The sequence below is a fragment of the Pleurodeles waltl genome, chromosome 8, assembly GCF_031143425.1.
Source record: "Pleurodeles waltl isolate 20211129_DDA chromosome 8, aPleWal1.hap1.20221129, whole genome shotgun sequence".
Lineage (NCBI taxonomy): Eukaryota > Metazoa > Chordata > Amphibia > Caudata > Salamandridae > Pleurodeles > Pleurodeles waltl.
The window spans coordinates 4,805,642-4,829,313 of NC_090447.1; the positions used below are offsets into that span (position 1 = coordinate 4,805,642).

At 48.8% G+C, this 23,672-nt stretch overlaps 1 protein-coding gene across 2 annotated transcripts in view; it reads left to right on the forward strand.

The window, feature by feature from the left end:
• LOC138249656 (NACHT, LRR and PYD domains-containing protein 3-like) overlaps positions 1–23,672 on the forward strand; it is an 886,959-nt gene that overhangs the window by 390,928 nt on the left and 472,359 nt on the right. For both annotated transcript variants that reach the window (XM_069203614.1, XM_069203615.1), the window contains one exon: positions 7,779–7,949. In XM_069203614.1, coding sequence (XP_069059715.1) covers positions 7,779–7,949 — 171 coding nt within the window. The remainder of the gene's footprint in view (positions 1–7,778; positions 7,950–23,672) is intronic.

Sequence of the window (23,672 nt, forward strand, 5' to 3'; positions counted from 1 at the left end):
TGGTTGGGACATACGTTTCCACCTGAGTATCTCTAAAGCATCCTACATTCTTGAACAATATTTCACCAATTTCATGTCACCATTACTTTAGCATTCTTGGGGTTTTGGTGGATCATCGCCAGCCTGGTTTGATTTATTCACATTACATTTATTCGCTCCGCCATCCTGGCTAGACTTCACACATTACGCTCTCTCAGCCTGCCTCTTCATCATGCCTCCATCATATTTTATTTTTTAGGACTTACCAAGGTCCTTCCAATCATTTGCTTGCCTGGGACGTACTTAACATTTATTCTTGGAAGTTACCACATCTACATAGAGTTACCTTACTCTTCGGATCAACACAAAATGAACGTACTTCCTCTTTCTACATCTAAGAACACAGGTAGCCTTTTTCTTTCAGTGACACATATCATTTCTTTACCTCTCTACTAAATTTCAACTACTGAGTTACTCATCTCCCTCCTCTTATTATTTATTTGCCCTTCTTCCCCTCTCCTTTCTTTCTCTCTCTAGTCCCCCAGGTGCCACCTTAACTCGCCTCTTTTGGATATTCCGTCCTAATACTACCAGTTGAGGTAGGCGTGTCCACCTTTCTACTTCACCTCTTTATTGATGGGTTTTTAATTACTTAAACGGATACTTATGAGACACTTAATCTCATGATTGCGTGGAGTTTATACATTGTGTCTCGTTCACATTATAATTAATTTAGTTAGTGCACACTCACAGTTCATCGTCTGCTCTTTCGTCTCCACTCTTTCTCACCATAGGACGAAACTCCACTATTACTTGTTATCTTTTAATACCTCACGTTCTTACACTTTGCCTTGTCTATGTACACACTGTTCTGCTCACTGCGTTTATGTTTATCATTCCAGTATCTATGTATATAGTAAAAACTTGGCACTGTATATTCCTTACAGCCTTGATGAAGTCACTGGTGTGACGAAACACGTGTTGGCTGTGCCTGTTTGACTGTATCTTTGGGTTTACGAGAATCAATCCAAATAAACCACCTTCTGGAACACCAAGAAGAGTATGGAACATAGCTTTTACCTGTACTTTCTTAGTTTTTACATTGTTAAGTGCTGTGGTCATATTTGTTTATTATATGCTGTGTATATCCGTATGCACTATTCTTGTGCCTTCAGGTAGTAGGGCACCTGACCGCGAGCACCCATTATACTGTATTGTTTTTGTACATTTACCACTACGGACACCCTTTGGAAGTGCGATTTTATGCCATTTACTACCTTTTTGTTTTTGATTACAGGTAAGTACTCGACTTACAGTTCCTATCTCCGGGTTTTAGGTAGTCCTTCGTTGGGGGTTCAAGTTAACCCCAAACACCCACCACCAGCAACCCGGGGCCGGTCGGGTGCAGAGGTCAAAGAGGAACCAAATTAACGTTGACTCCTATAGAGACGGAGGGTACTCGAAATCTGGTCAGCCAGCAGGTAAGTACCCGCGACTCGGACGGTAGACCAGGGGGGTTTAGAAGAGCACTGGAGGGGCCCGAAGTAGGCACCAAACACACACCCTCAGCGGCACAGGATTGGCTGGGTGCAAGACGGGTGCCAACAGGACGTCGGGTTTCAAATGCAGGTCTATGTGGAGACCCGGGGGGTCACCCTGAGGCCATAGGCGAGGTTTGGGGGGGTGTCTCGGGCACACCACTGGTTGGACATGGAAGAGGGCCGCCTACTAGTCGATGCAGCACTGGTGGTCAGGTTCTCCAAGGCCTGGGAGCTGCAGATGCAGTGTGTCCTTTAGGCGTTGGATTTCTTCATCCGGAGCACTCAGTCAGAGGAGCCCTCTGGATTCCATCTGCAGGCATCGTTGCAGGGGGCTTGGAGGGGTCAACCCAGGGTGGGCTCTTGTCCCAATCACCTGGGGACCCTTTTTTGCTGGGTGGACCACATGGACATGGGGCGTGGGCGTCAGGTGCACAGCAGTCAGGACTCACACATCCGGAATGAGGTGGGAGTCCTTGGTTGAAAGTTTGTTTGGGAGAGTGCCGCTGTCCTCAGGAGTTCTAGGTCCTTTTTGGTGCAGGGCAGTCCTATGGAGTTGGCAGAGGTCGCTGGGCTCGCTGGACACGTTGCTGTTCTTTTTGCAGGTTCTTTGAAGCAGGAGACAGGCGGGTAGGGCTGGGGCCAAAGCAGTTGTCGTCTTCCTTCTTATCTGCTGGGGTTTTCAGCTTAGCAGCCCTTCTTCCTCTTGTAGGTCGCCAGGAATCTGGTGAGCTGGGTTCAGGGAGGCCCTTAAATCCCAGATTTAGGGGCATGTTAGGGTCAGGGGGCTGTAGCCAATGGCTACTGTCCCTGAGGGTGGCTACACCCTCCTTGGGCCACTCCCTTTGGGGAGGGGGACACATTCCTATCCCTATTGGTCCCTGTCCTCCAAACCAAGATGGAGGTTTCTGCAGGGAGGGGGGTCACCTCAGCTCTGGACACCTTAGGGGTGGTCCTAGGTGGGGTGGTCACTCCTCCCTGTTTTCCCTAATTTTCCCACCATACTTGCAACCAAAAGTGGGGCTTTGTCCAGGGGGAGGGCATCTTCACTAGCTGGAGTGCCCTGGGGCACTGTAATCCGAGGCTTGAGCCTTTGAGGCTCACCACCAGATGTTACAGTTCCTGCAGGGGGAGGTATGAAGCACCTCCATGCAGGACAGGCTTTGTTTCTGACCACAGAGTGCACAAAGGCACTCACCCCATGTACTCAGAAACTTGTCTGAAAGTGGCAGGCTGGCACAGACCGGTCAGTCCTACACTAGCAGTTGGGCTAACATACAGGGGACATCTCTAAGATGCCCTCTGTGTGCATTTTTCAATAAATCCCACACTGGCATCAGCGTGAGATTATTGTGCTGAGAAGTTTGATACCAAAGTTCCCAGTATTCAGTGAAGCCATTATGGTGCAGTGGAGTTCGTAATGACAAACTCCCAGACCATATACTGAATATGGCTACACTGCACTTACAATGTCTAAGAATGGACTAAGACACTGTAGGGGCATATTGATCATGCAGCTATGCCCTCACCTGTGGTATAGTGCACCCTGCCTTAGAGCTGTAAGGCCTTCTAGAGGGGTGACTTATAAGTGACCATGGCGGTGAAAGGGTGCTTGCTTGCAGAAGCCTTTGCATAGGCTCTGTAGGAAAGTACCATCTTGCCTGGCATGTTACCTCCAATTTCACCTTTTGCCTGTCTCACTGGGATCCTGCTAGCCAGGACCCCAGTGCGCATAGTTTGTGGCCTAAATGTGTTCCCTGTGTGCTGCCTAACTGTGTCGCTGAGGCTCTGCTAACCAGAACTTCAGTGCTTATACTCTCTCTGTCTTTAAAATTGTCACTTCAGGCTAGTGACCATTTTTACCAATTCTGATTGGCACACTGGAACACCCTTTTAATTCCCTAGTATATGGTACCTAGGTACCCAGGGTATTGGGGTTCCAGGAGATCCCTATGGGCTGCAGCATTTCTTTTGCCACCCATAGGGAGCTCAGACAATTCTTAAACAGGACTGCCACTGCAGCCTGAGTGAAATAACATCCACGTTATTTCACAGCCATGTTACACTGCACTTAAGTAACTTATAAGTCACCTATATGTCTAACCCTCACTTGTTGAAGATTAGGTGCAAAGTTACTAAGTGTAAGGGCACCCTGGCACTAGCCAAGGTGCTCCCACATTGTTCAGGGCAATTTCCCAGGAGTTTGTGAGTGCGGGACACCATTACACCAGTGCACTACATATAGGTCAATACCTATATGTAGCTTCACAATGGTAACTCCGAATATGGCCATGTAACGTGTCTAAAATTATGGAATTGTCCCCCCATGCCAAATTTGGTATTGGGGTGCCAATCCCATGCATCCCCGGGGCTCCAGCATGGACCCCGGGTACTGCTAAACTCGCTCTCTGCGGTTTCCATTGCAGCTACCGCTGCTGCGAACCCTCAGACAGGTTTCTGCCCTCCTGGGGTGTGGGCAGCCCAGTCCCAGGAAGGCAGAACAAAGAATTTCCTTAAAGAGAGGGTGTTACACCCTCTCCCTTTGGAAACAGGTGTTAAGGGCTGGGAAGGAGTATCCTCCACCAGCCTCTGGAAATGCTTTGAAGGGCACAGATGGTGTGGGGATTCCTCAGCCCCTGCTCTGGCACGAAACTGGACAAAGGAAAGGGGAGATACCACTCCCCTGTCCATCACCAGCCTAGGGGTGGTGCCCAGAGCTCCTCCAGTGTGCCAAAAATATCTCAGAGGATATACTCCCTTAGGAGGTAAGTAAAATACACAAAGTATACACACAAACCCAAAACAGGTAAGTAACAGTACGAAAAGTAGTGCAAACAATGTAGAATCACAATAGGATGCAATAGGTAAACATAGGTCAAGGGCAACACAAACCATATACTCCAAAAGTGGAATGCGAATCACGAATGGACCCCAGACCTATGGAAAGTTGTAGAGGGTCGCTGGGACTGTAGGAAAACAGTAAGGGGCATATTTATACTCCATTTGCGCCGAATTTGCTTCGTTTTTTTCGACGCAAATTCGACGCAAAACTAACTCCATATTTATACTTTGGCGTTAGACGCGTCTAGCGCCAAAGTTCATGGAGTCAGCGTCATTTTTTTGCGTGAACACCTTCCTTGTGTTAATGATATGCAAGGTAGGCGTTCCCGTCTAAAAAAATGACTCCGATGCTATTGCGTCGGATTTATACTCCCGGGCAAAAATGACGCCCGGGAGTGGGCGGGACTAAAAAACCCGCATTTGCGCCGGATTTTAGCACCTGGGTCAGGGCAGGCGTTAAGGGACCTGTGGGCTCAGAATGAGCCCAGAGGTGCCCTCCCAAGTCCCCAGGGACACCCCCTGCCACCCTTGCCCACCCCAGGAGGACACCCAAGGATGGAGGGACCCACCCCAGGGAAGAAAAGGTAAGTTGTGGTAAGTATATATATTTTTTTTTTTTTTGGCATAGGGGGGCCTGATTTGTGCCCCCCTACATGCCACTATGCCCAATGACCATGCCCAGGGGACAGAAGTCCCCTGGGCATGGCCATTGGGCAAGGGGGCATGACTCCTGTCTTTGCTAAGACAGGAGTCATGTTAATGGCGTCTGGGCGCCCAAATTTTTTTTCGCAAATCGGGTTAAGACGTTTTTTTTGCCTCAGCCTGACTTGCCCCATTTTTGGACGCCCGAACGCCATTTTTCCCTACGCCGGCGCTGCCTGGTGTACGTGGTTTTTTTTCACGCACACCAGGCAGCGCCGGTCGGCTAACGCCGGCTAACGCCATTCAATAAATACGGCGCCCGCATGGTGCTTCAGAATGGCGTTAGCCGGCGCTAATTTTTTTGGCGCAAAACTGCGTTAGCGCAGTTTTGCGTCAAAAAGTATAAATATGGCCCTAAGGGTGTCCAAAATACCCCACCCCAAGATCCTAGAAAGTAGGAGTAAAGTTACCCTACTACCCCAGAAAGACACAATAGTCGTGAAAGGGGGATTCTGCAAGAATCACAAGAACCAGCAAAACACTGAAGACGGATTCCTGGACCTGAGGACCTCAAATGGAAGGGGACCAAGTCCAAGAATTGCGATAGTGTACAGGGGGGGCAGGAGCCCAGGAAACCCCAGATGAAGGTACAAAAGGGCTGCCTCAGGGTGGAAGAAGCCGAAGATTCTGCAACAATGAAAATGGCTAGGAACTTCTCCTTTGGATAGAAGATGTCCCACGGCGTGCTGGTTGTTGCAGAGGTGTTTCCACACAGAAATGCTGCAAACAAGCCTTGCTAGCTGCAAGGGTCCCTGCAGAGGTTTTTGGGTGCTGCTGGGGCCCAGGAAGGACCAGGATGTCGCCCCTTGGAGGAGAAGACAGAGGGGGCGCTCAGCAACTCAGAGATCGACCGCAGAAGCAGGCAGCACCCACAGAAGTACCGGCGCAGGCACTCAGAAGATCTGTGAAACCAGAGTCACAAATGGAGGGTCCCACGACGTCGGAGTCCTACTTAGCGGGTTGAGCACTGTAGAGTGCTGGGGACCCAGGCTAGGCTGTGAACAAATGAATCCTTCCGTCGACCCACAGGAGATTTCTTCTTGGCATCCAGTGCAGGGTGAAGGCAGACAGCCCTCAGAGCATGCACCACCAGGAAACAGTTGAGAAAGCCGGTAGGATGAGGTGCTACAATGTTGCTGGTAGTCGTCTTGCTACTTTGTTGCGGTTTTGCAAGCGTCCTGGAGCAATCAGCGGTCGATCCTTGGCAGATGTCATAGCGGGAAGTGCAGGGGAACTCTGGTGAGCTCTTGCATTCGTTATCTGAAGAATACCCCAGAGGAGAGACCCTAAATAGCCAGAAAAGGAGGATTGGCTACCAAGAAAGGAGGTTTGGCTACCAAGAGAGGTAAGAACCTATCAGAGGGGGTCTCGGACGTCACCTGCTGGCACTGGCCACTCAGAGCAGTCCAGTGTGCCCCCAACATCTCTGAATCCAAGATGGCAGAGGTCTGGGACACACTGGAGGAGCTCTGGGCACCTCCCCTGGGAGGTACCGGTCAGGGGAGTGGTCACTCCCCTTTCCTTTGTCCAGTTTTGCACCAGAGCAGGGCTGGGGGATCCCTGAACCGGTGTAGACTGGCTTATGCAGAGATGGGCACCATCTGTGCCCATTAAAGCATTTCCAGAGGCTTGGGGAAGCTACTCCTCCCAAGCCCTTCACACCTATTTCCAAAGGGAGAGGGTGTAACACCCTCTCCCAGAGGAAATCCTTTGTTCTGCCTTCCTGGGACTAGGCTGCCCAGACCCCAGGAAGGCAGAATCCTGTCTGAGGGGTTGGCAGCAGCAGCAGTGGAAACCCCGGAAAGGCAGTTTGGCAGTACCCAGGTTCTGTGCTAGAGACCCGGGGGATCATGGAATTGTCACCCCAATACCAGAATGGTATTGGGGTGACAATTCCATGATCTTAGACATGTTACATGGCCATGTTCGGAGTTACCATTGTGACGCTACACATAGGTAGTGACCTATGTGCATTGCATGGGTGCAATGGTGTCCCCGCACTCACAAAGTTCGGGGAATTTGCCCAGACTGATGTGGGGGCACCTTGGCTAGTGCCAGGGTGCCCACACACTAAGTAACTTGGCACCCAACCTTCACCAAGTGAGGGTTAGACATATAGGTGACTTATAAATTACAGTGCAGTGAAAATGGCTGTGAAATAACGTGGATGTTATTTCACTCAGGCTGCAGTGGTAGTCCTGTGTAAGAATTATCTGAGCTCCCTATGGGTGGCAAAAGAAATGCTGCAGCCCATAGGGATCTCCTGGAACCCCAATACCCTGGCTACCTAGGTACGATATACAAGGGAATTATATGGGTGTTCCAGTGTGCCAATGAGAATTGGTAAAATTAGTCACTAACCTGCAGTGCCAATTTTAAAAGCAGAGAGAGCATAAACACTGAGGTTCTGGTTAGCAGAGCCTCAGTGATACAGTTAGGCGCCACACAGGGAACACATACAGGGCACATACTTATGAGCACTGGGGTCCTGATTAGCAGTATCCCAGTGACACAAGGACAAAAACAAACATACACACAGTGAAAATAGGGGTAACATGCCAGGCAAGATGGTACTTTCCTACAGGAAGTGGTGGATGTGAAAAGTGATGAGGTGTCTAGAGGTGAATAAGTCATACACGGGGAGGAATGAAGATAAAACTCTAACGTTTCTGTTCCTGCTCTCTGTTCTCTTCCTCTCACATCTCTTCTCTCCTGCAGGTTGATTCAATGCTTTCTTACCGGTCCGTGCTGCGAAGATCTCGTCTCTGTCCTGAAGACAAACACATCCCTCACAGAGCTCGACCTGGGCGGCAATGCACTGGGAGACTCTGGAGTGAAAAAGTTGTGTGAAGGCCTCAAACATCCAAACTGCAAACTACAGAAACTGAGGTACAGAGCTGTGTGTTTACTATCACTTTATTGGTTGATGAAATACACATTATTGATGGAGCTCACAGATATATTTTACAAATATGATTAAATGTTTACACAACTGTCTCCTTTCTGTTTTTTGTTGTGGAAAAGGTGCCTCCATTTCATGGCAGTGATATTTGTGCAATAAGAGAGGTTTGTGCAGTGGGGGTACCCAACCCCAGATCCTCCTTCATGAAAGAACCCACTGTAATGGTGCAGATGGCACATCATTTTAAATTCTGCTTTTCAGGTATTTGGACTAAAATGGAAGAGGCCTGAGCAAGAGACAGGGCCTGCCCCCGCTAAATTCCTCGTGCATCACCCCAGAACCAGGGACATTTTGTTATCTATAAACAGGGGCAGCTGAAAGCACTGGGGGGAAGACAGAGCACCCAGGGAAAACTGAGAAAATAATCACCTGTGCTTTCTGGAAGTGCTTAAAAAATAAAACAAGCATTGGCAAATCCAACAGATCTGGCCTTGGCAGGCTGTGTAATTGTAAATTATCTTTTTTATTGCAAACATATGACATTACTGTAGGAAAGTACCATCTTGCCTGGCATGTTACCCCCATTTTTACTTGTATGCATGTTTGTTTTTGCCTGTTTCACTGGGGTCCTGCTAGCCAGGACCCCAGTGCTCATAAAGTGTGGCCTATATGTGTTCCCTTTTTGGTGCCTAACTGTATCACTGAGGATCTGCTAACCAGAACCTCAGTGTTTATGCTCTCTCTGCTTTTAAAATTGTCACTGCAGGCTAGTGACTAATTTTACCGATTTTCATTGGCACAGTGGAACACCCTTGTAATTCCTTTGTATATGGTACTGAGGTACCTAGGGTATTGGGGTTCCAGGATATCCCTATGGGCTGCAGCATTTCTTTTGCCAACCATAGGGAGCTCTGACAATTCTTACACAGGACTGCCACTGCAGCCAGAGTGAAATAACGTCCACGTTATTTCACAGCCATTTTACACTGCACTGAAGTAACTTATAAGTCACCTATATGTCTGACCCTCACTTGGTGAAGGTTAGGTGCCAAGTTACTTAGTGTGTGAGCACCCTGGCACTAGCCAAGGTGCTCCCACATTGTTCAGGGCAATTTCCCCGGACTTTGTGAGTGCGGGGACACCATTACATGCGTGAACTACATGTAGGTCAATACCTATATGTAGCGTCACAATAGAAATTCCAAACATGGCCATGTAACATATCTAGGATCATCAAATTGTCACCCCAATACCATTCTGGTATTGGGGGGACAATTTCATGCATCCCCGGGACTCCAGCATAGAGCCCGGGTGTAGGAGGCTGGCCTGGCTAATAGTGGGTACCTTGTGGTACTTACACCCTGTGCCAGGTCCAGTTTCCCTTATTAGTAGAATAGAGATGTTTCTAGAAGCTTAGACTGATAGACGGGAGCTATGGCAAAGGTTACGCTGAACTAGGAGACATGCAAAGCTCCTACTATACCACTTATATCATATAGCACAATATCATAAGAAAACACAATACTCAGAGTTACTAAAAATAAAGGTACTTTATTTTTATGACAATATGCCACAAGTATCTCAGTGAGTACCCTCAGTAAGAAGGTAAGTAATATACACAAGTTATATGTACACAAACCCAAAACAGGTAAGTAATAGTAAGAAAAGTAATGCAGACAGTGTGGAATTACAATAGGATGCAATAGGTGAACATAGATCTAGGGGCAACACAAACCATATACTCCAAAAGTGGAATGTGAATCACAAATGGACCCCAGACCTATGGGAGCTTGTAGAGGGTTGCTGGGACTGTAAGAAAACAGTCAGGGTGTCCAAGATACCCCACCCCAAGACCCTGAAAAGTAGGGGTAAAGTTCCCCTACTACCCCAGAAAGACACAATAGTCGTGATAGGGGGATTCTGCAAGGACCACAAGCACCAGCAAAATACTGATGACGGTGACTTCCAACTCAGCGGGTTAAGCACTGCAGGACTAGGCTGTGCACAAAGGAATCCTTGGAAAAGTGCGCAGAAGCCAGAGCAGCTGCAAATCACACAGTACACAGGTTTGCTGTCTGGCGTGGGGAGGCAAGGACTTACCTCCACCAACTTTGGACAGAAGGGCTACTGGACTGTGGGAGACACTTGGACCCAGCTCCTGTGTTCCAGGGACCACGCTCATCAGGATGAGAGGAGACCCAGAGGACCGGTGATGCAGAGGTTTGGTGCCAGCGTTAGCAGGGGGATGACTCAGTCGACCCACGGGAGATTTCTTCTTGGCTTCCAATGCAGGGTGAAGGCAGACGTCCCCAAGAGCACGCCCCACCAGGAAACACCTCTATTCCACTAATAAGGGATGGGCCTGGCACAGGGGGTAAGTACCACAAGGTACCCACTATAAGCCAGGCCAGCCTCCTACAGTATCCAAGACAGATGCTCACCCTATACCCTCGGCAGATGAGCTGATAGATACACTGGCATCTGCCAAGTATCTAAGCACTTTTGATTTAACTGCAGGGTATTGGCAGATTAAATTATCTGAAGATGCTAAACCTAAGACTGCATTTTCAACCATTGGAGGGCACTACCAATTCAAAGTAATGCCCTTTGGTCTGAAGAATGCACCTGCCACTTTTCAAAGGTTGGTGAACACAGTCCTGCAAGGGTTGGAAGCTTTTAGTGCAGCATATCAGGATGATATAGCTGTCTTTAGCTCCACCTGGGATGATCACCTGGTCCACCTGTGGAAAGTTTTGGAGGCCCTGCAGAAGGCAGGCCTCACTATCAACACCTCAAAGTGCCAGATAGGGCATGAAAAAGTGGTTTATCTGGGCCACCTAGTAGGTGGGGAACAGATTGCACCACTGCAGGGGAAGATCCAGACCATTATGGAATGGGCTCCCCCTACAACTCAAACCCAGGCGAGAGCCTTTTTAGGCCTCACAGGGTACTACAGGAGGTTTATTAAGAATTATGGCTCCATTGCAGCTCCTCTTAATGACCTCACTAGTAAAAAGATGCCTAAAATGGTATTGTGGACAGCTAGATGTCAGAAAGCTTTTGATGTGCTCAAACAGGCCACGTGTTCTGCACCTGTCCTAAAAAGCCTTTGCTACTCCAAAAAATTCATAGTCCAGACTGATGCTTCTGAATTAGGCATTGGGGCAGTGCTATCACAGCTTAATACTGAGGGCCAGGATCAACCTGTTGCTTTTATCAGCAGGAGGTTGACCCCTAGAGAAAAGCGTTGGTCTGATATAGAGAGGGAGGCCTTTGCTGTGGTCTGGGCACTGAAAAAGTTGAGACCATGCCTGTTTGGTACTCACTTTATTGTTCAGACAGACCACAAACCTCTACTTTGGCTAAAACAAATGAAAGGTGAAGACCCTAAATTGTTGAGGTGGTCCATCTCCCTACAGGGAATGGGCTATACAGTGGAACATAGACCTGGGATACCCACTCCAGTGCAGACGGACTCTCCAGATAATTCCACTTAGACCATGAAGACTCATCTGGGCAAGGTTAGCCTTATTGTCCCTCGTTGGGGGGGGGGGGGGGGGGGGTTGTGTAGGAAAGTACGATCTTGCCTGGCATGTTAGCCCCATTTTTACTTGTATGTATGTTTGTTTTTGCCTGTGTCACTGGGATCCTGTCAGCCAGGACCCCAGTGCTCATAAAGTGTGCCCTGTATGTGTTCCCTGTGTCGTGCCTAACTGTATCACTGAGGCTCTGCTAACCAGAACCTCTGTTTTTATGCTCTCTCTGCTTTTAAAATTGTCACTGCAGGCTAGTGACTAATTTTACCAATTCTCATTGGCACACTAGAACACCCTTATAATTCCCTTGTATATGGTACCTAGGTAGCCAGGGTATTGGGGTTCCAGGAGATCCCTATGGGCTGCAGCATTTCTTTTGCCACCCATAGGGAGCTCAGCCAATTTTTACACAGGACTGCCACTGCAGCCTGAGTGAAATAAGATCCACGTTATTTCACAGCCATTTTACACTGCACTTAAGTAACTTATAAGTCACCTATATGTCTAACTCTCACTTAGTGAAGGTTAGGTGCAAAGTTACTAAGTGTGAGGGCACCCTGGCACTAGCCAAGGTGCCCCCACAATGTTCAGGGCAATTTCCACGGACTTTGTGAGTGCGGGGACACCATTACATGCGTGAACTACATATAGGTCAATACCTATATGTAGCGTCACAATGGTAACTCCGAACATGGCCATGTAACATGTCTAGGATCATAGAACTGTCACCCCAATACCATTCTGGTAGTGGGGGGACAATTCCATGCATCCCCGGGGCTCCAGCATAGAGCACGGGTACCGCCAAATGAACTCTTTGGGGTTTTCTCTGCAGCTACCACTGCTGCCAACCCTCAGACAGGTTTCTGCCCCCCTGGGGCCTGGGCAGCCCAGTCCCAGGAAGGCAGAACAAAGGATTTCCTCTGAGAGAGGGTGTTACACCCTCTTCCTTTGGAAATAGGTGTTAAGGGCCTGAGAGGAGTAGCCTCCACCAGCCTCTGGAAATACTTTGAAGGGCACAGATGGTGCCCTGCTTGCATAAGCCAGTCTACACCGGTTCAGGGATCCCCTCCCCTGCTCTGGAGCGAAACTGGAGAAAGGGGAGGGGAGTGACCACTCCCCTGTCCAGAACCTCCCCAGGGGTGGTGTCCAGAGCTCGTCCAGTGTGTCCCAGACCTCTGCCATCTTGAATGCTGAGGTGTGAGGGCACAATGGAGACCTCTGAGTGGCCAGTGCCAGCAGGTGACGTTAGAGACCCCTCATGATAGGTGCTTACCTCTCTCTGTAGCCAATCCTCCTCTGAAGGCTATTTAGGGTCTCTCCTGAGGGTTTCTCTTCAGATAATGAATGCAAGAGCTCACCAGAGTTCTTCTCCATCTCCCTCTTCAACTTCTGTCAAGGATTGACCGCTGACTGCTCCAGGACGCCTGCAAAACTGCAACAAAGTAGCCAGATGACTAACAGTGACATTGTAGCGCCTACTCGTGCCGACTTTCTTGACTGTTTCTGGTGGTGTATGCTCTGAGGGCTGTCTGCCTTCACCCTGCACTAGAAGCCAAGAAGAAATCTCCCGTGGGTTGACGGAGTCTTCCCCCTACTACCGCAGGCACCAATTTTCTTCTTTACCTGTCCTCTGGGTCCCCTCTCATCTCGACGAGCCTGGTCCCTGGAACACAGGCGCTGGATTCAAGTGACCCAGTGGGCCTTCTGTCCAAATTTGGTGAAGGTAAGTCCTTGCCTCCCCACACTACACAGGAACCCTGTGTACTGTGTGAACTGCAGCTGCAAGGGCTTCTGTGCACTCTTGCAAGGATTCCTTCGTGCACAGCACAGCCCAGGTCCCCAGCACTCCGTCCTGCATTGCTCAACTCGCTGAGTTGATCTCTGGCTTCGTGGGACCCTCTTTTGTGTTGCTGAGTCGACCGCCGTGCTCAGATTTCTTGAACGCCTGTTCAAGTGCTTCTGCTGGTGCTGCCTGCTTCTGCGTGGGCTCTCTGTGTTGCTGAGCGCCCCCTCTGTCTCCTCATCCAAGTGGCGACCTCCTGGTCCTTATTGGGCCCGGGCAGCACCCTTTAGCTTCAACTGCAACTCTTGCAACTAGCAAGGCTTGTTTGCGGTCTTTCTGGTGGAAAAAACTCTGCTTCCTCCAGCACGCCGCGGGACATCTTCTGACCAAAGGAGACGTTCCTGGCACCTTCCGTTGTTACAGAATCTTTGACTTCTTCCACCCGGAGGCAGCCCTTTTGCACCTTCATTTGGGGTTTAGTGGGCTCCTGCCCCCTCTGGAAACTTGCGTGACTCTTGGACTTGGTCCCCTTCCTTTGCATGTCCTCAGGTCCAGGAATCCATCATCAGTGCTTTGCAGGCAGTTGTTACCTTTGCAGAATCCCCTATGTCGACTTTACTGTCTTTCTGGGGTAGTAGGGTAACTTTACTCCTACTTTTTCGGGTCTTGGGGTGGGGTATCTTAGACACCCTTAGTGTTTTTTTGAAGTCCCAGTGACCCTCTACACACCACTCTAGGCCTGTGGTCTCTTCGTGGTTCGCATTCAACTTTCAGAGTATATGGTTTTTGTTGCCCCTAGGCCTGTTGCATCCTATTGTGTTCTATAGTGTTTGCACTGTTTTTCTAACTGTTTACTTAGCTGATTTTGGTTTGTGTGTATATTTTGTGTATCTTACTGACCTCCTAAGGGAGTATATCCTCTGAGATACTTTTGGCATATTGTCACTAAAATAAAGTACCTTTATATTTGGTAACTCTGAGTATTGTGATTCTTATGATATAGTGCTATATGATATAAGCGGTATAGTAGGAGCTTTGCATGTCTCCTAGTTCAGCCTAAGCTGTTCTGCTATAGCTACCTCTATCAGCCTAAGCTGCTAGAACAATTCTAATCTACTAATAAGGGATAACTGGACCTGGCACAAGGTGTAAGTACCACTAGGTACCCACTATAAGCCAGGCCAGCCTCCTACAGCACCCTACCCCGGAGCCCAGAAAAAGAGGAGTAAATTACAGCAAGTTTCCTCAGAACATACTACAAGTCGTGATGAAGAACTATGCAAGAACCAAGCAAGACTGCAAGCAATAAACAATGGATTCCTAGACCTGAAGACCTGTGGAGAGAGGAGACCAAGTTCAGAAGTCAAAAAAGAGTCCACGAAGAACAGGAGCCCCTGCCAACCTGGAAGAAGGTGCAAAAGTGGATTCTCCGGTTGGAAGAAAAGTACAGAAATGCACCAAAGAAGATAGCTGTGGTTTCATGCTTGGTGCAAGAGATGTCCCACGTCACGTTGTTGGATGCAGGCTGTTTGCGTCACTGCATTCCTCCAACAAGCATTAGTTCAAGTAAATACGCGGTTTTCATCAAAATGTTGCTGCCTGGGCCCAGGAGGGACCTGGGGGTCTCAACTTGGACTGAAGAGACAGAGGAGGCTCTCAACCCTTTAGAGAGCCCTCACAAGACCAGGCAGAACCCACGGGGGGCCCAGACCACAGGGACAAAGAAGATGCAAAGTGCAGTTGTCACAGAACTACAGTGGTGGGTCCCACGCCGCCGGTGAACAACTCAGGGAGCTGTGCATCGCAGGGGACCTGGGCTACACTGTGCATGAAGAACGTTTGGAAGAAATGCACAGAAGCCAAAGGATTTGCAGAAGACGTGGTGTAGAGGGTTACCGTTGAAGCACAGGGAGGCAAGTTCTTACCTCCACCAAATTTAGACAGCTGGACCTTCGGACATTCTGAGTCACTTTAGTCCACCACCTGTATTTCAGGGATCACGCTCGTCGACAGGAGAGGAGTCCCAGAGTACCGGTCGTCGTGTAGAAGGGTGCCTGCTGGAGCAGGGAAGTGACTCCGTCACTCCACAGGAGATTCCTTCGGTCCTTCTGGTGGAGGATGAAGACAGGGAATCTTCAGAGCGGGCACACCTTGAAAACTGTTGCAAATGCTGGCTGGAGCGGAAGTTGCAGGTCACAGGAGTCGTCCAGATTACTTTGTTGCAGTTACAGCGGTTCCTGAAGCAGACTGCGGTTAATCGGACGGTCAGAAGCTGAAGCAGAGGATGCAGAGGAGTCCTGGAGGAATCTTGCAAACAGAATCTGAGGAAACACCCAGAGGAGAGACCCTAAATAGCCCTGAGAGGGGGATTGGCTACCTACCCAGGTATGCACCTATCAGGAGGGGTCTCTGACGTCACCTGCTGGCACTGGCCACTCAGATGATCCCAGAGGGTCCCAACACTTTGGAATCCAAGATGGCTAATGCCTGGGACACTCTGGAGGAGCTCTGGGCACCACCCCTGGGGTGGTGATGGACAGGGTAGTAGGTACTCCGCTTTCCTTTGTCCAGTTTCGCTCCAGAGCAGGGACTGGGGGTCCCTGCACTGGTGTAGACTGGTTTATGCAAGGAAGGCACCATCTGTGCCCTTCAACGCATTTCCAGAGGCTCTGGGAGGCTACCCCTTCCAAGTCTGTAACACCTATTTCCAAAGGGAGAGGGTGTAACACCCTCCTCCCAAAGGAAATGCATTGTTCTGCCTCCCTGGGATTGAGCTGCTCAATCACCAGGAGGGCAGAAACCTGTCTGTGAGGTGGCAGAAGCTGGGGCTGCAGTGGAAACCTCAGAGAGCTGGTTTGGCAGTACTGGGGGGCAATGGTGGAGCCCCCAGGGTGCATGGAATTGGTCCCCCAATTCCAGATTTGGATTGGGGGTTCAATTTCACAATCCTAGACACCTCACATGGCCATATTCGGGGTTACCATTGTGAAGCTACATATATGTTTTTACATAAATGTAGGGCATGCTTATAATGGTGTCCCTGCACTCACAAAGTCCGGAGAAGTAACCCTTAACAACGTGGGGGGACCTTTGCTAGTGCAAGGGTGCCCCCACACACAGTAACTTTGCACATAGCCTTCAGTAAATGAAGGTTAGACATATAGGTGACTTATAATTTACTTAGTGCAGTGAAAAATGGCTGTGAAATAGTGTGGACACTATTTCACTCAGGCTGCACTGGCAGTAGTGATGAAAGGTTTGTATGAGCTCCCTATGGGTGTCAAAAGAAATGCTCCAGCCCATAAGAATCTTCTGGAACCCCAATGCCCTGGGTACCTAGGTACCATATACTAGGACTTATAAGGGGGGCTTCAGTGTGCCAATCAGAATTGGGATATGGAGTCACTAAACTATAGTGACAAATTTGGTACAGAGAGAGAGCATAAGCACTGGAGTTCTGGTTAGCAGAACTTCAGTGACACAGTCAAGCATACTGACAACACACATAGGCCACAAACTATGAGCACTGGGGTCCTGGCTAGCAGGATCCCAGCGAGACAGGCAAAACACACTGACAAATAGGTATTAAACTATGAGCACTGGGGCTTTGGCTAGCAGGATCCCAGTGAAACAGGAGAAACAAGCTGACAAACATGCCAAAAATGGGGGTAACCATGCTAGAAAGAGACTACTTTCTCAAATAAAAAACGAAGGACAATAAAGCTAACCTTGGCCAGTTGAGACTTTATTGTCTAAGTGGTGATAAGTGGAGAGTAGCTCTGCAATAGAATGGTTACTCTATTCATCATCCACTGTATGGTTACTTCCCTGTGGGGATGTAAACCACCCTGTTTGGAGATTTTTACCTAAAAAACAGTGCAAGTGTGAATTCTCAGAATTTCTATTTGTTAGTTTTAAAGTTGGGCAGTGGGATTATTCCACTGAGCCTATGTCAATACAGGGTTGGTGTCCTAAGGAAGAGAATGCCAGACAGGGATGCTTTCTCAGTAAAGCCGTAGCTGGGAAAAAAGATTGTCCATATGGCTGTAAGAGAGAACAGGATTGCTGTTTCTCAGGTTGGAGCAGGGCAGGGCTGCTGTCCTATGAGCTCCACACTAGGACAGGGCTGCTCTCCTAAGTGTTTAGAGGTAGTGCAGGGTTGCTGCACTAAAGTTTCTCTGGAAGGGTTGGAGGGATGCTCCATATTTACTAAAATTGTGCGGTTGTGCTCATTTGTATTAGTGGTTCCACAGAGAGGTACTTTAACCTCTAGGAGTCCAGCTGTGCTAGCTGATGGTTCCCTTGGTACAGGTTCCACCCCAGGAGAGGTTTCTCCCACCACAGGAATGGTATCCTTAGTGGCAGGGTGGGGAAGGGATACTTTGATACCATTTTTACCTGTTGGTTGAGAGGGATCCTGAGATTGCAGGCCTTTTTCTTTCCTTTGCTTTTTCATTTCACCTGAAATGAGAGGAGGCAATTCCTCAGGGATACCCAGCATGGATGCATGGGTCCTAAACTCTACCTCAGCCCAACCTGAGGCCTCTAAGTCATTACCTAAGAGACAGTCTACAGGTAAGCTAGGTGATACCACTACCTGCTTTGGGTCAGTAACTCCAGCCCATCTAAGTTGCACTACATCTAAGGGGAGAGACTGAGTGGAGTTGTTGACATCAGTAACCTGGTACTTCTGTCTGAGGAGGTGTTGTGCAGGTGACACCAAGTTTTCAGTTACCAAAGTGATACTGGTATCTGTGTCCCTGTAGGCCTGGGCCTCAACACCATTTATTAAAATTGACTGCTTGTACTTGTCCATTGACTGCTTGTACTTGTCCATGTTAAGGGCACAAGCAGCCAAGGTGTCAAGGCCAATGCCACCAGGTGTGACAGAAACTGTCTAGGGCAGTGGTTCCCAACCTTTTGACTTCTGTGGACCCCCACGTTATCATTACTGGAGCCGGGGACCCCCATTGAATCATTATTGGAATCCGGGACCCCCTACTGAGTAATTACTGAAAACTGGGGACCAAATCTGTTAATATTATTATTTAATTTTCCAAGCAGTCGTGGACCCCCTGAGGATGCTTCGCGGACCCCCAGGGGTCCCCGGACCACAGTTTGGGAACCACTGGTCTAGGGAGTTTCTACCCCATTTTCTATGATAGACCCAGAAGTGAACCCAACTACACCTTTTGTTTGACTATTGCCAGTAGTCCCACTACTATTACCACTACTGCTAGGGGCACTAGAGCTTGATGTATTAGTGGTGGTAGGCTCAGGGGCTTTACCTAGGCAGGACTTGTCCCCTGGCCTATGCCCTTTGCCTCTGCACACCTAGCACCACAGATTTTTATTGTGTGCAAAGTGAGAAGAAGAGGAAGATGATTTATCCCCACCCCCTAGAGGAGTGTTGTGGACCTGAAGAAGGATTCTTGTGCTTACATTTATCCCCATGATTATCCTGAGACTTTTCACCATCTTTCTTCTTTTCTTTGTCACCCCCTGTATCAGCTTTTCTGCTCACCCTGGTTCTGACCTATTTGTCTGCCTTCTTTCCCAATTCTTGAGGAGAGGTCAGATCTGAGTCCACAAGATACTGGTGTATCAAGACAGACACACAACTATTCAATATATGCTCTCTTAAAATCAGATTTTACAGGCTACGGGAATCAGACACTTTTCTGCCATGTAACCAACCCTCTAAAGCTGTCATAGAACAGTCCACAAAGTCAACCCAATCTTGTGAAGATTCTTTCATGGTTTCCCTGAACTCGATTCTGTATTGCTCTGTGGTAAGCCCAAAACCATCAATGAGTGATTTTTTTAAAATGTTGCAGTTGTCTGCACCCTCCTCCCTTTCAGTGATGAGTCTGTCCCTCCCTTTGTCAGAGAAAGACAACCAAAGCATAGCAGCCCACTGCTTTTGAGGGAACCTTTGAACCTTACAGGCCCGCTCAAGTGCAGCAAACCACTTTTGAAAATCACCCCCCACCTTGTATGGCTGAACAATCATGTGCAGGTTTCTGGAGCTAATGTTGTCTTCCCTGACTGTAGGAAAGTACGATCTTGCCTGGCATGTTACCTCCATTTTCACTGTGTGTATGTATGTTTTAGCCCCTGTGTCACTGGGATCCTGCTAGGCAGGACCCCAGTGTTCATAGTATGTTCCCTGTATGTGTTCCCTGTGGGGTGCCTAACTGTATCACGGAGGCTCTGCTAACCAGAACCTCAGTGGTTATGCTCTCTCTGCTTTCCAAATTTGTCACTACAGGCTAGTGACTAAATTTACCAATTCACATTGGAACACTGGTACACCCATATAATTCCCTTGTATATGGTACTTAGGTACCCAGGGTATTGGGGTTCCAGGGGATTCCTATGGACTGCAGCATTTCTTTTGCCACCCATAGGGAGATCTGACAATTCTTACACAGGCTGCCACTGCAGCCTGAGTGAAATAACGTCCACGTTATTTCACAGCCATTTACCACTGCACTTAAGTAACTTATAAGTCACCTATATGTCTAACCTTCACCTGGTGAAGGTTGGGTGGCACGTTACTTAGTGTGTGGGCACCCTGGCACTAGCCAAGGTGCTCCCACATCGTTCAGGGCAAATTCCCCAGACTTTGTGAGTGCGGGGACACCATTACACACGTGCACTACCTATGTATAGCGTCACAATGGTAACTCCGAACATGGCCAGGTAACATGTCTAAGATCATGGAATTGTCACCCCAATACCATTCTGGTATTGGGGGGACAATTCCATGATCCTGCGGGTCTCTAGCACAGAACCCGGGTACTGCCAAACTGCCTTTCCGGGGTTTCCACTGCAGCTGCTGCCAACCCCTCAGACATGATTCTGCCCTCCTGGGGTCCAGGCAGCCCTGTCCCAGGAAGGCAGAAGAAAGAATTTCCTCTGAGAGAGGGTGTTACACCCTCTCCCTTTGGAAATAGGTGTGAAGGGCTGGGGAGGAGTAGCCTCCCCCAGCCTCTGGAAATGCTTTGATGGCCACGGATGGTGCCCATCTCTGCATAAGCCAGTCTACAGCGGTTCAGGGATCCCCCAGCCCTACTCTGGCGAGAAACTGGACAAAGGAAAGGGGAGTGACCACTCCCCTGACCAGTACCTCCCAGGGGAGGTGCCCAGAGCTCCTCCAGTGTGTCCCAGACCTCTGCCATCTTGGAAACAGAGGAGTTTGGGGCCCACTGGACTGCTCTGAGTGGCCAGTGCCAGCAGGTGACGTCAGAGACCCCCTCTGATGGGCTCTGACCTCTCTTGGTAGCCAATCCACCTTTCTTGGTAGCCAAACCACCTTTTCTAGCTATTTAGGGTCTCTCCTCTGGGGAATTCTTCGGATAACGAATGCAAGAGCTCACCAGGGTTCCTCTGCACTTGCCTCTTCGACTTCTACCAAGGATCGACCGCTGACTGCTCCAGGATGCCTGCAAAACCGCAACAAAGTAGCAAGACAACTACCAGCAACATTGTAGCGCCTAATGCTGCCGGCTTTCTCTACTGTTTGCTGGTGGTGCATGCTCTGGGGGTCATCTGCCTTCACCCTGCACTGGAAGCCAAGAAGAAATCTCCCGTGGGTCGATGGAATCTTCCCCCTGCTAACGCAGGCACCAAAAGACTGCATCACTTGTCCTCTGGGTCCCCTCTCATCCTGACGAGCGTGGTCCCTGGAACACAGGAACTCTATCCAGGTGACTCCCACAGTCCAGTGATCCTTCAGTCCAAGTTTGGTGGCGGTAAGTCCTTGCCTCGCCACGCTAGACTGCAAACCTGTGCACTGCATGATTTGCAGCTGCTCTGGCTCCTGCGCACTCTTCCAGGATTTCCTTCATGCACAGCCTAGCCTGGGTCCCCAGCACTCTGTCCTGCAGTGCTCAACTCTCTGAGTTGGCCTCCGGCATCGTGGGACCCTCCTTTGTGACTCTGAGCCAGCTCAAGTTCACAAATCTTCCAAGTGCCTGCTCGGGTACTTCTGCAGGTGCTGCATGCTTCTCTGAGGACTCTCTGAGTTGCTGAGCGCACCCTCTGTCTTCTCCTCCAAGGGGCGACTTCCTGATCCTTCCTGGTCCCCAGCAGCACCCAAAAACCTCTACCACAACCCTTGCAACTAGCAAGGCTTGTTTGTGGTATTTCTGCGTGGGAACACTTCTGTAACCTTCATCGCGACGTGGGGCATTTTTCAGCCAAAGGAGAAGTTCCTAGTCCTCTTCGTTGTTGCAGAACTCCAAGCTTCTTCCATCCAGAGGCAGCTTCCTTGCACCTTCATCCGGGGTTTTCTGGGCTCCTGCCCCCCCAGACACTATCGCGACTCTTGGACTTGGTTTCCTTGCCTTGCAGGTCCTCAGGTCCAGGAATCCACCTTCAGTGCCTTGCTGGTGTTTGTTGTTCTTGCAGAATCCCCCTATGACGACTATTGTGCTCTTTTGGGGTAGTAGGTGTACTTTACTCCTACTTTTCAGGGTCTTGGGGTGGGGTATCTTGGACACCCTGACTGTTTTCTTACAGTCCCAGCGACCCTCTACAAGCTCCCATAGGTCTGGGGTCCATTCGTGATTCGCATTCCACTTTTGGAGTATATTGTTTGTGTTGCCCCAGACCTATGTTCACCTATTGCAACCTATTGTAATTCTACACTGTTTGCAATACTTTTCTGACTCTTTCTTACCTGTTTTGGGTTTGTGTACATATAACTTGTGTATATTACTTACCTTCTTACTGAGGGTACTCACTGAGATACCTGTGGCATATTGTCATAAAAATAAAGTACCTTCATTTTTAGTAACTTTGTGTATTGTGTTTTCATATGATATTGTGCATATGATATAAGTGGTATAGTAGGAGCTTTGCATGTCTCCTAGTTCAGCCTAAGCTGCTTTGCCATAGCTACCTTCTATCAACCTAAGCTGCTAGAAACACCTCTATTCTACTAATAAGGGATAACTGGACCTGGCACAGGGTGTAAGTACCACAGGGTACCCACTACAAGCCAGGCCAGCCTCCTACACAGACCTCATAACTCTGGGACCTACTGCTGTTACTGCTGACACCATGGGGAACTAATCCCACCCTCTGTCTTTCCCTTTCCACAGCCAGGGATTCCCTATCTAAGGCCAACTGTTGTTGCTGGAGTTTCAGTTTGGCCTCCTCCAACCTCAGCTTTCTGAGTTCCCTATCTAGGGACTGAACCTCAGGGCTGGATGTGTGGGACACTTCTGACACAGAAGTGACATGGGGATGAGCAGGGGTTGACTTTTCCCTATCTTGAGTTAGTCTAGTGACCTGGCCCCTAGGTGTGAAGGGTGCCCTACCTGTGTGTGACCCGTTCCCACTACCAGCTACACTAAGATGCTTGCTAAGGGAAAGATCTGTGGAAGGACCCTCCCCTGTATCTTCAGGACCCTCTCCTGAATCTACCTGGGTAGAATCTCCCTCCACCTCCCCTTCTGATAGTACCTGGCCATTAGGATGCTGCTGGTCATCTTGTAAGAGGAGAGTCAAGAGAAATTCCTTGTTATGGTTCTTCTCAATCCCTAAGCTTCTTTCCAAGCAGAGACCACTCAGACTTATGAAATTCAGATTTTCATAAGTGGTCTTAACGATCCCTGGGGGTAGCCTCTACAGAAGACATGGTGATAGTTAAAATTAGAGAGAAGAGTAAGAAGTTAGCAAACTATTTCACCTAACATTTAGAGGAAAAGAAAAACTTTTCAGAACTTTGTATAACTTTTAGAAAGTTTGAAAGAACATTTTGAAAGTGAAAAAAATACTTCTATATATAATTGTATATAACTCTAAGTATTGGAGTACACTTTTCTTGTGAAAAGCACCAGTAACAAAGTGGTAAAGCAATTGCAAGTACTTATCCCACTGCTGCACCACCAATGAAGGAGGCTGGCCTGGTTTGTAGTGGGTGCCTAAGGTATTTACATCTTACACTGTCGTAGTTGGACTCTTGCTCTAGGCAAGACTGCTGGTTTAAAGAGGACAGTACTTATGTTTGTAGGCGACTATGCCTATCCTACAACAAGTCGCAACTGTCGTCCTAACCCTTCCGTCTCACAAGCAGCACCTCTCTAAAACCCAAACAGTAAAAGGTGATTTGTGGCAGCCTTTACGCATGGACTCAAGAGTGTGACATCTCAGGGAGTGTCGTGGTTAAACGGAGATCACCCCTTTCTCACAGAAATTGTAGGAGGCTTGAGCCCATAAGGATCTCCTGGAACCCCAATGCCCTGGGTACCTAGATACCATATACAAGGGACTTGTAAGAGGGGTCCAGTATGCCAATTTGGAGTGGAATATGGGGTCACTAGACTATAGTGACAAATTTGGAAATAAAGACAGCATGAGCACCGGAGTTCTGATTAGCA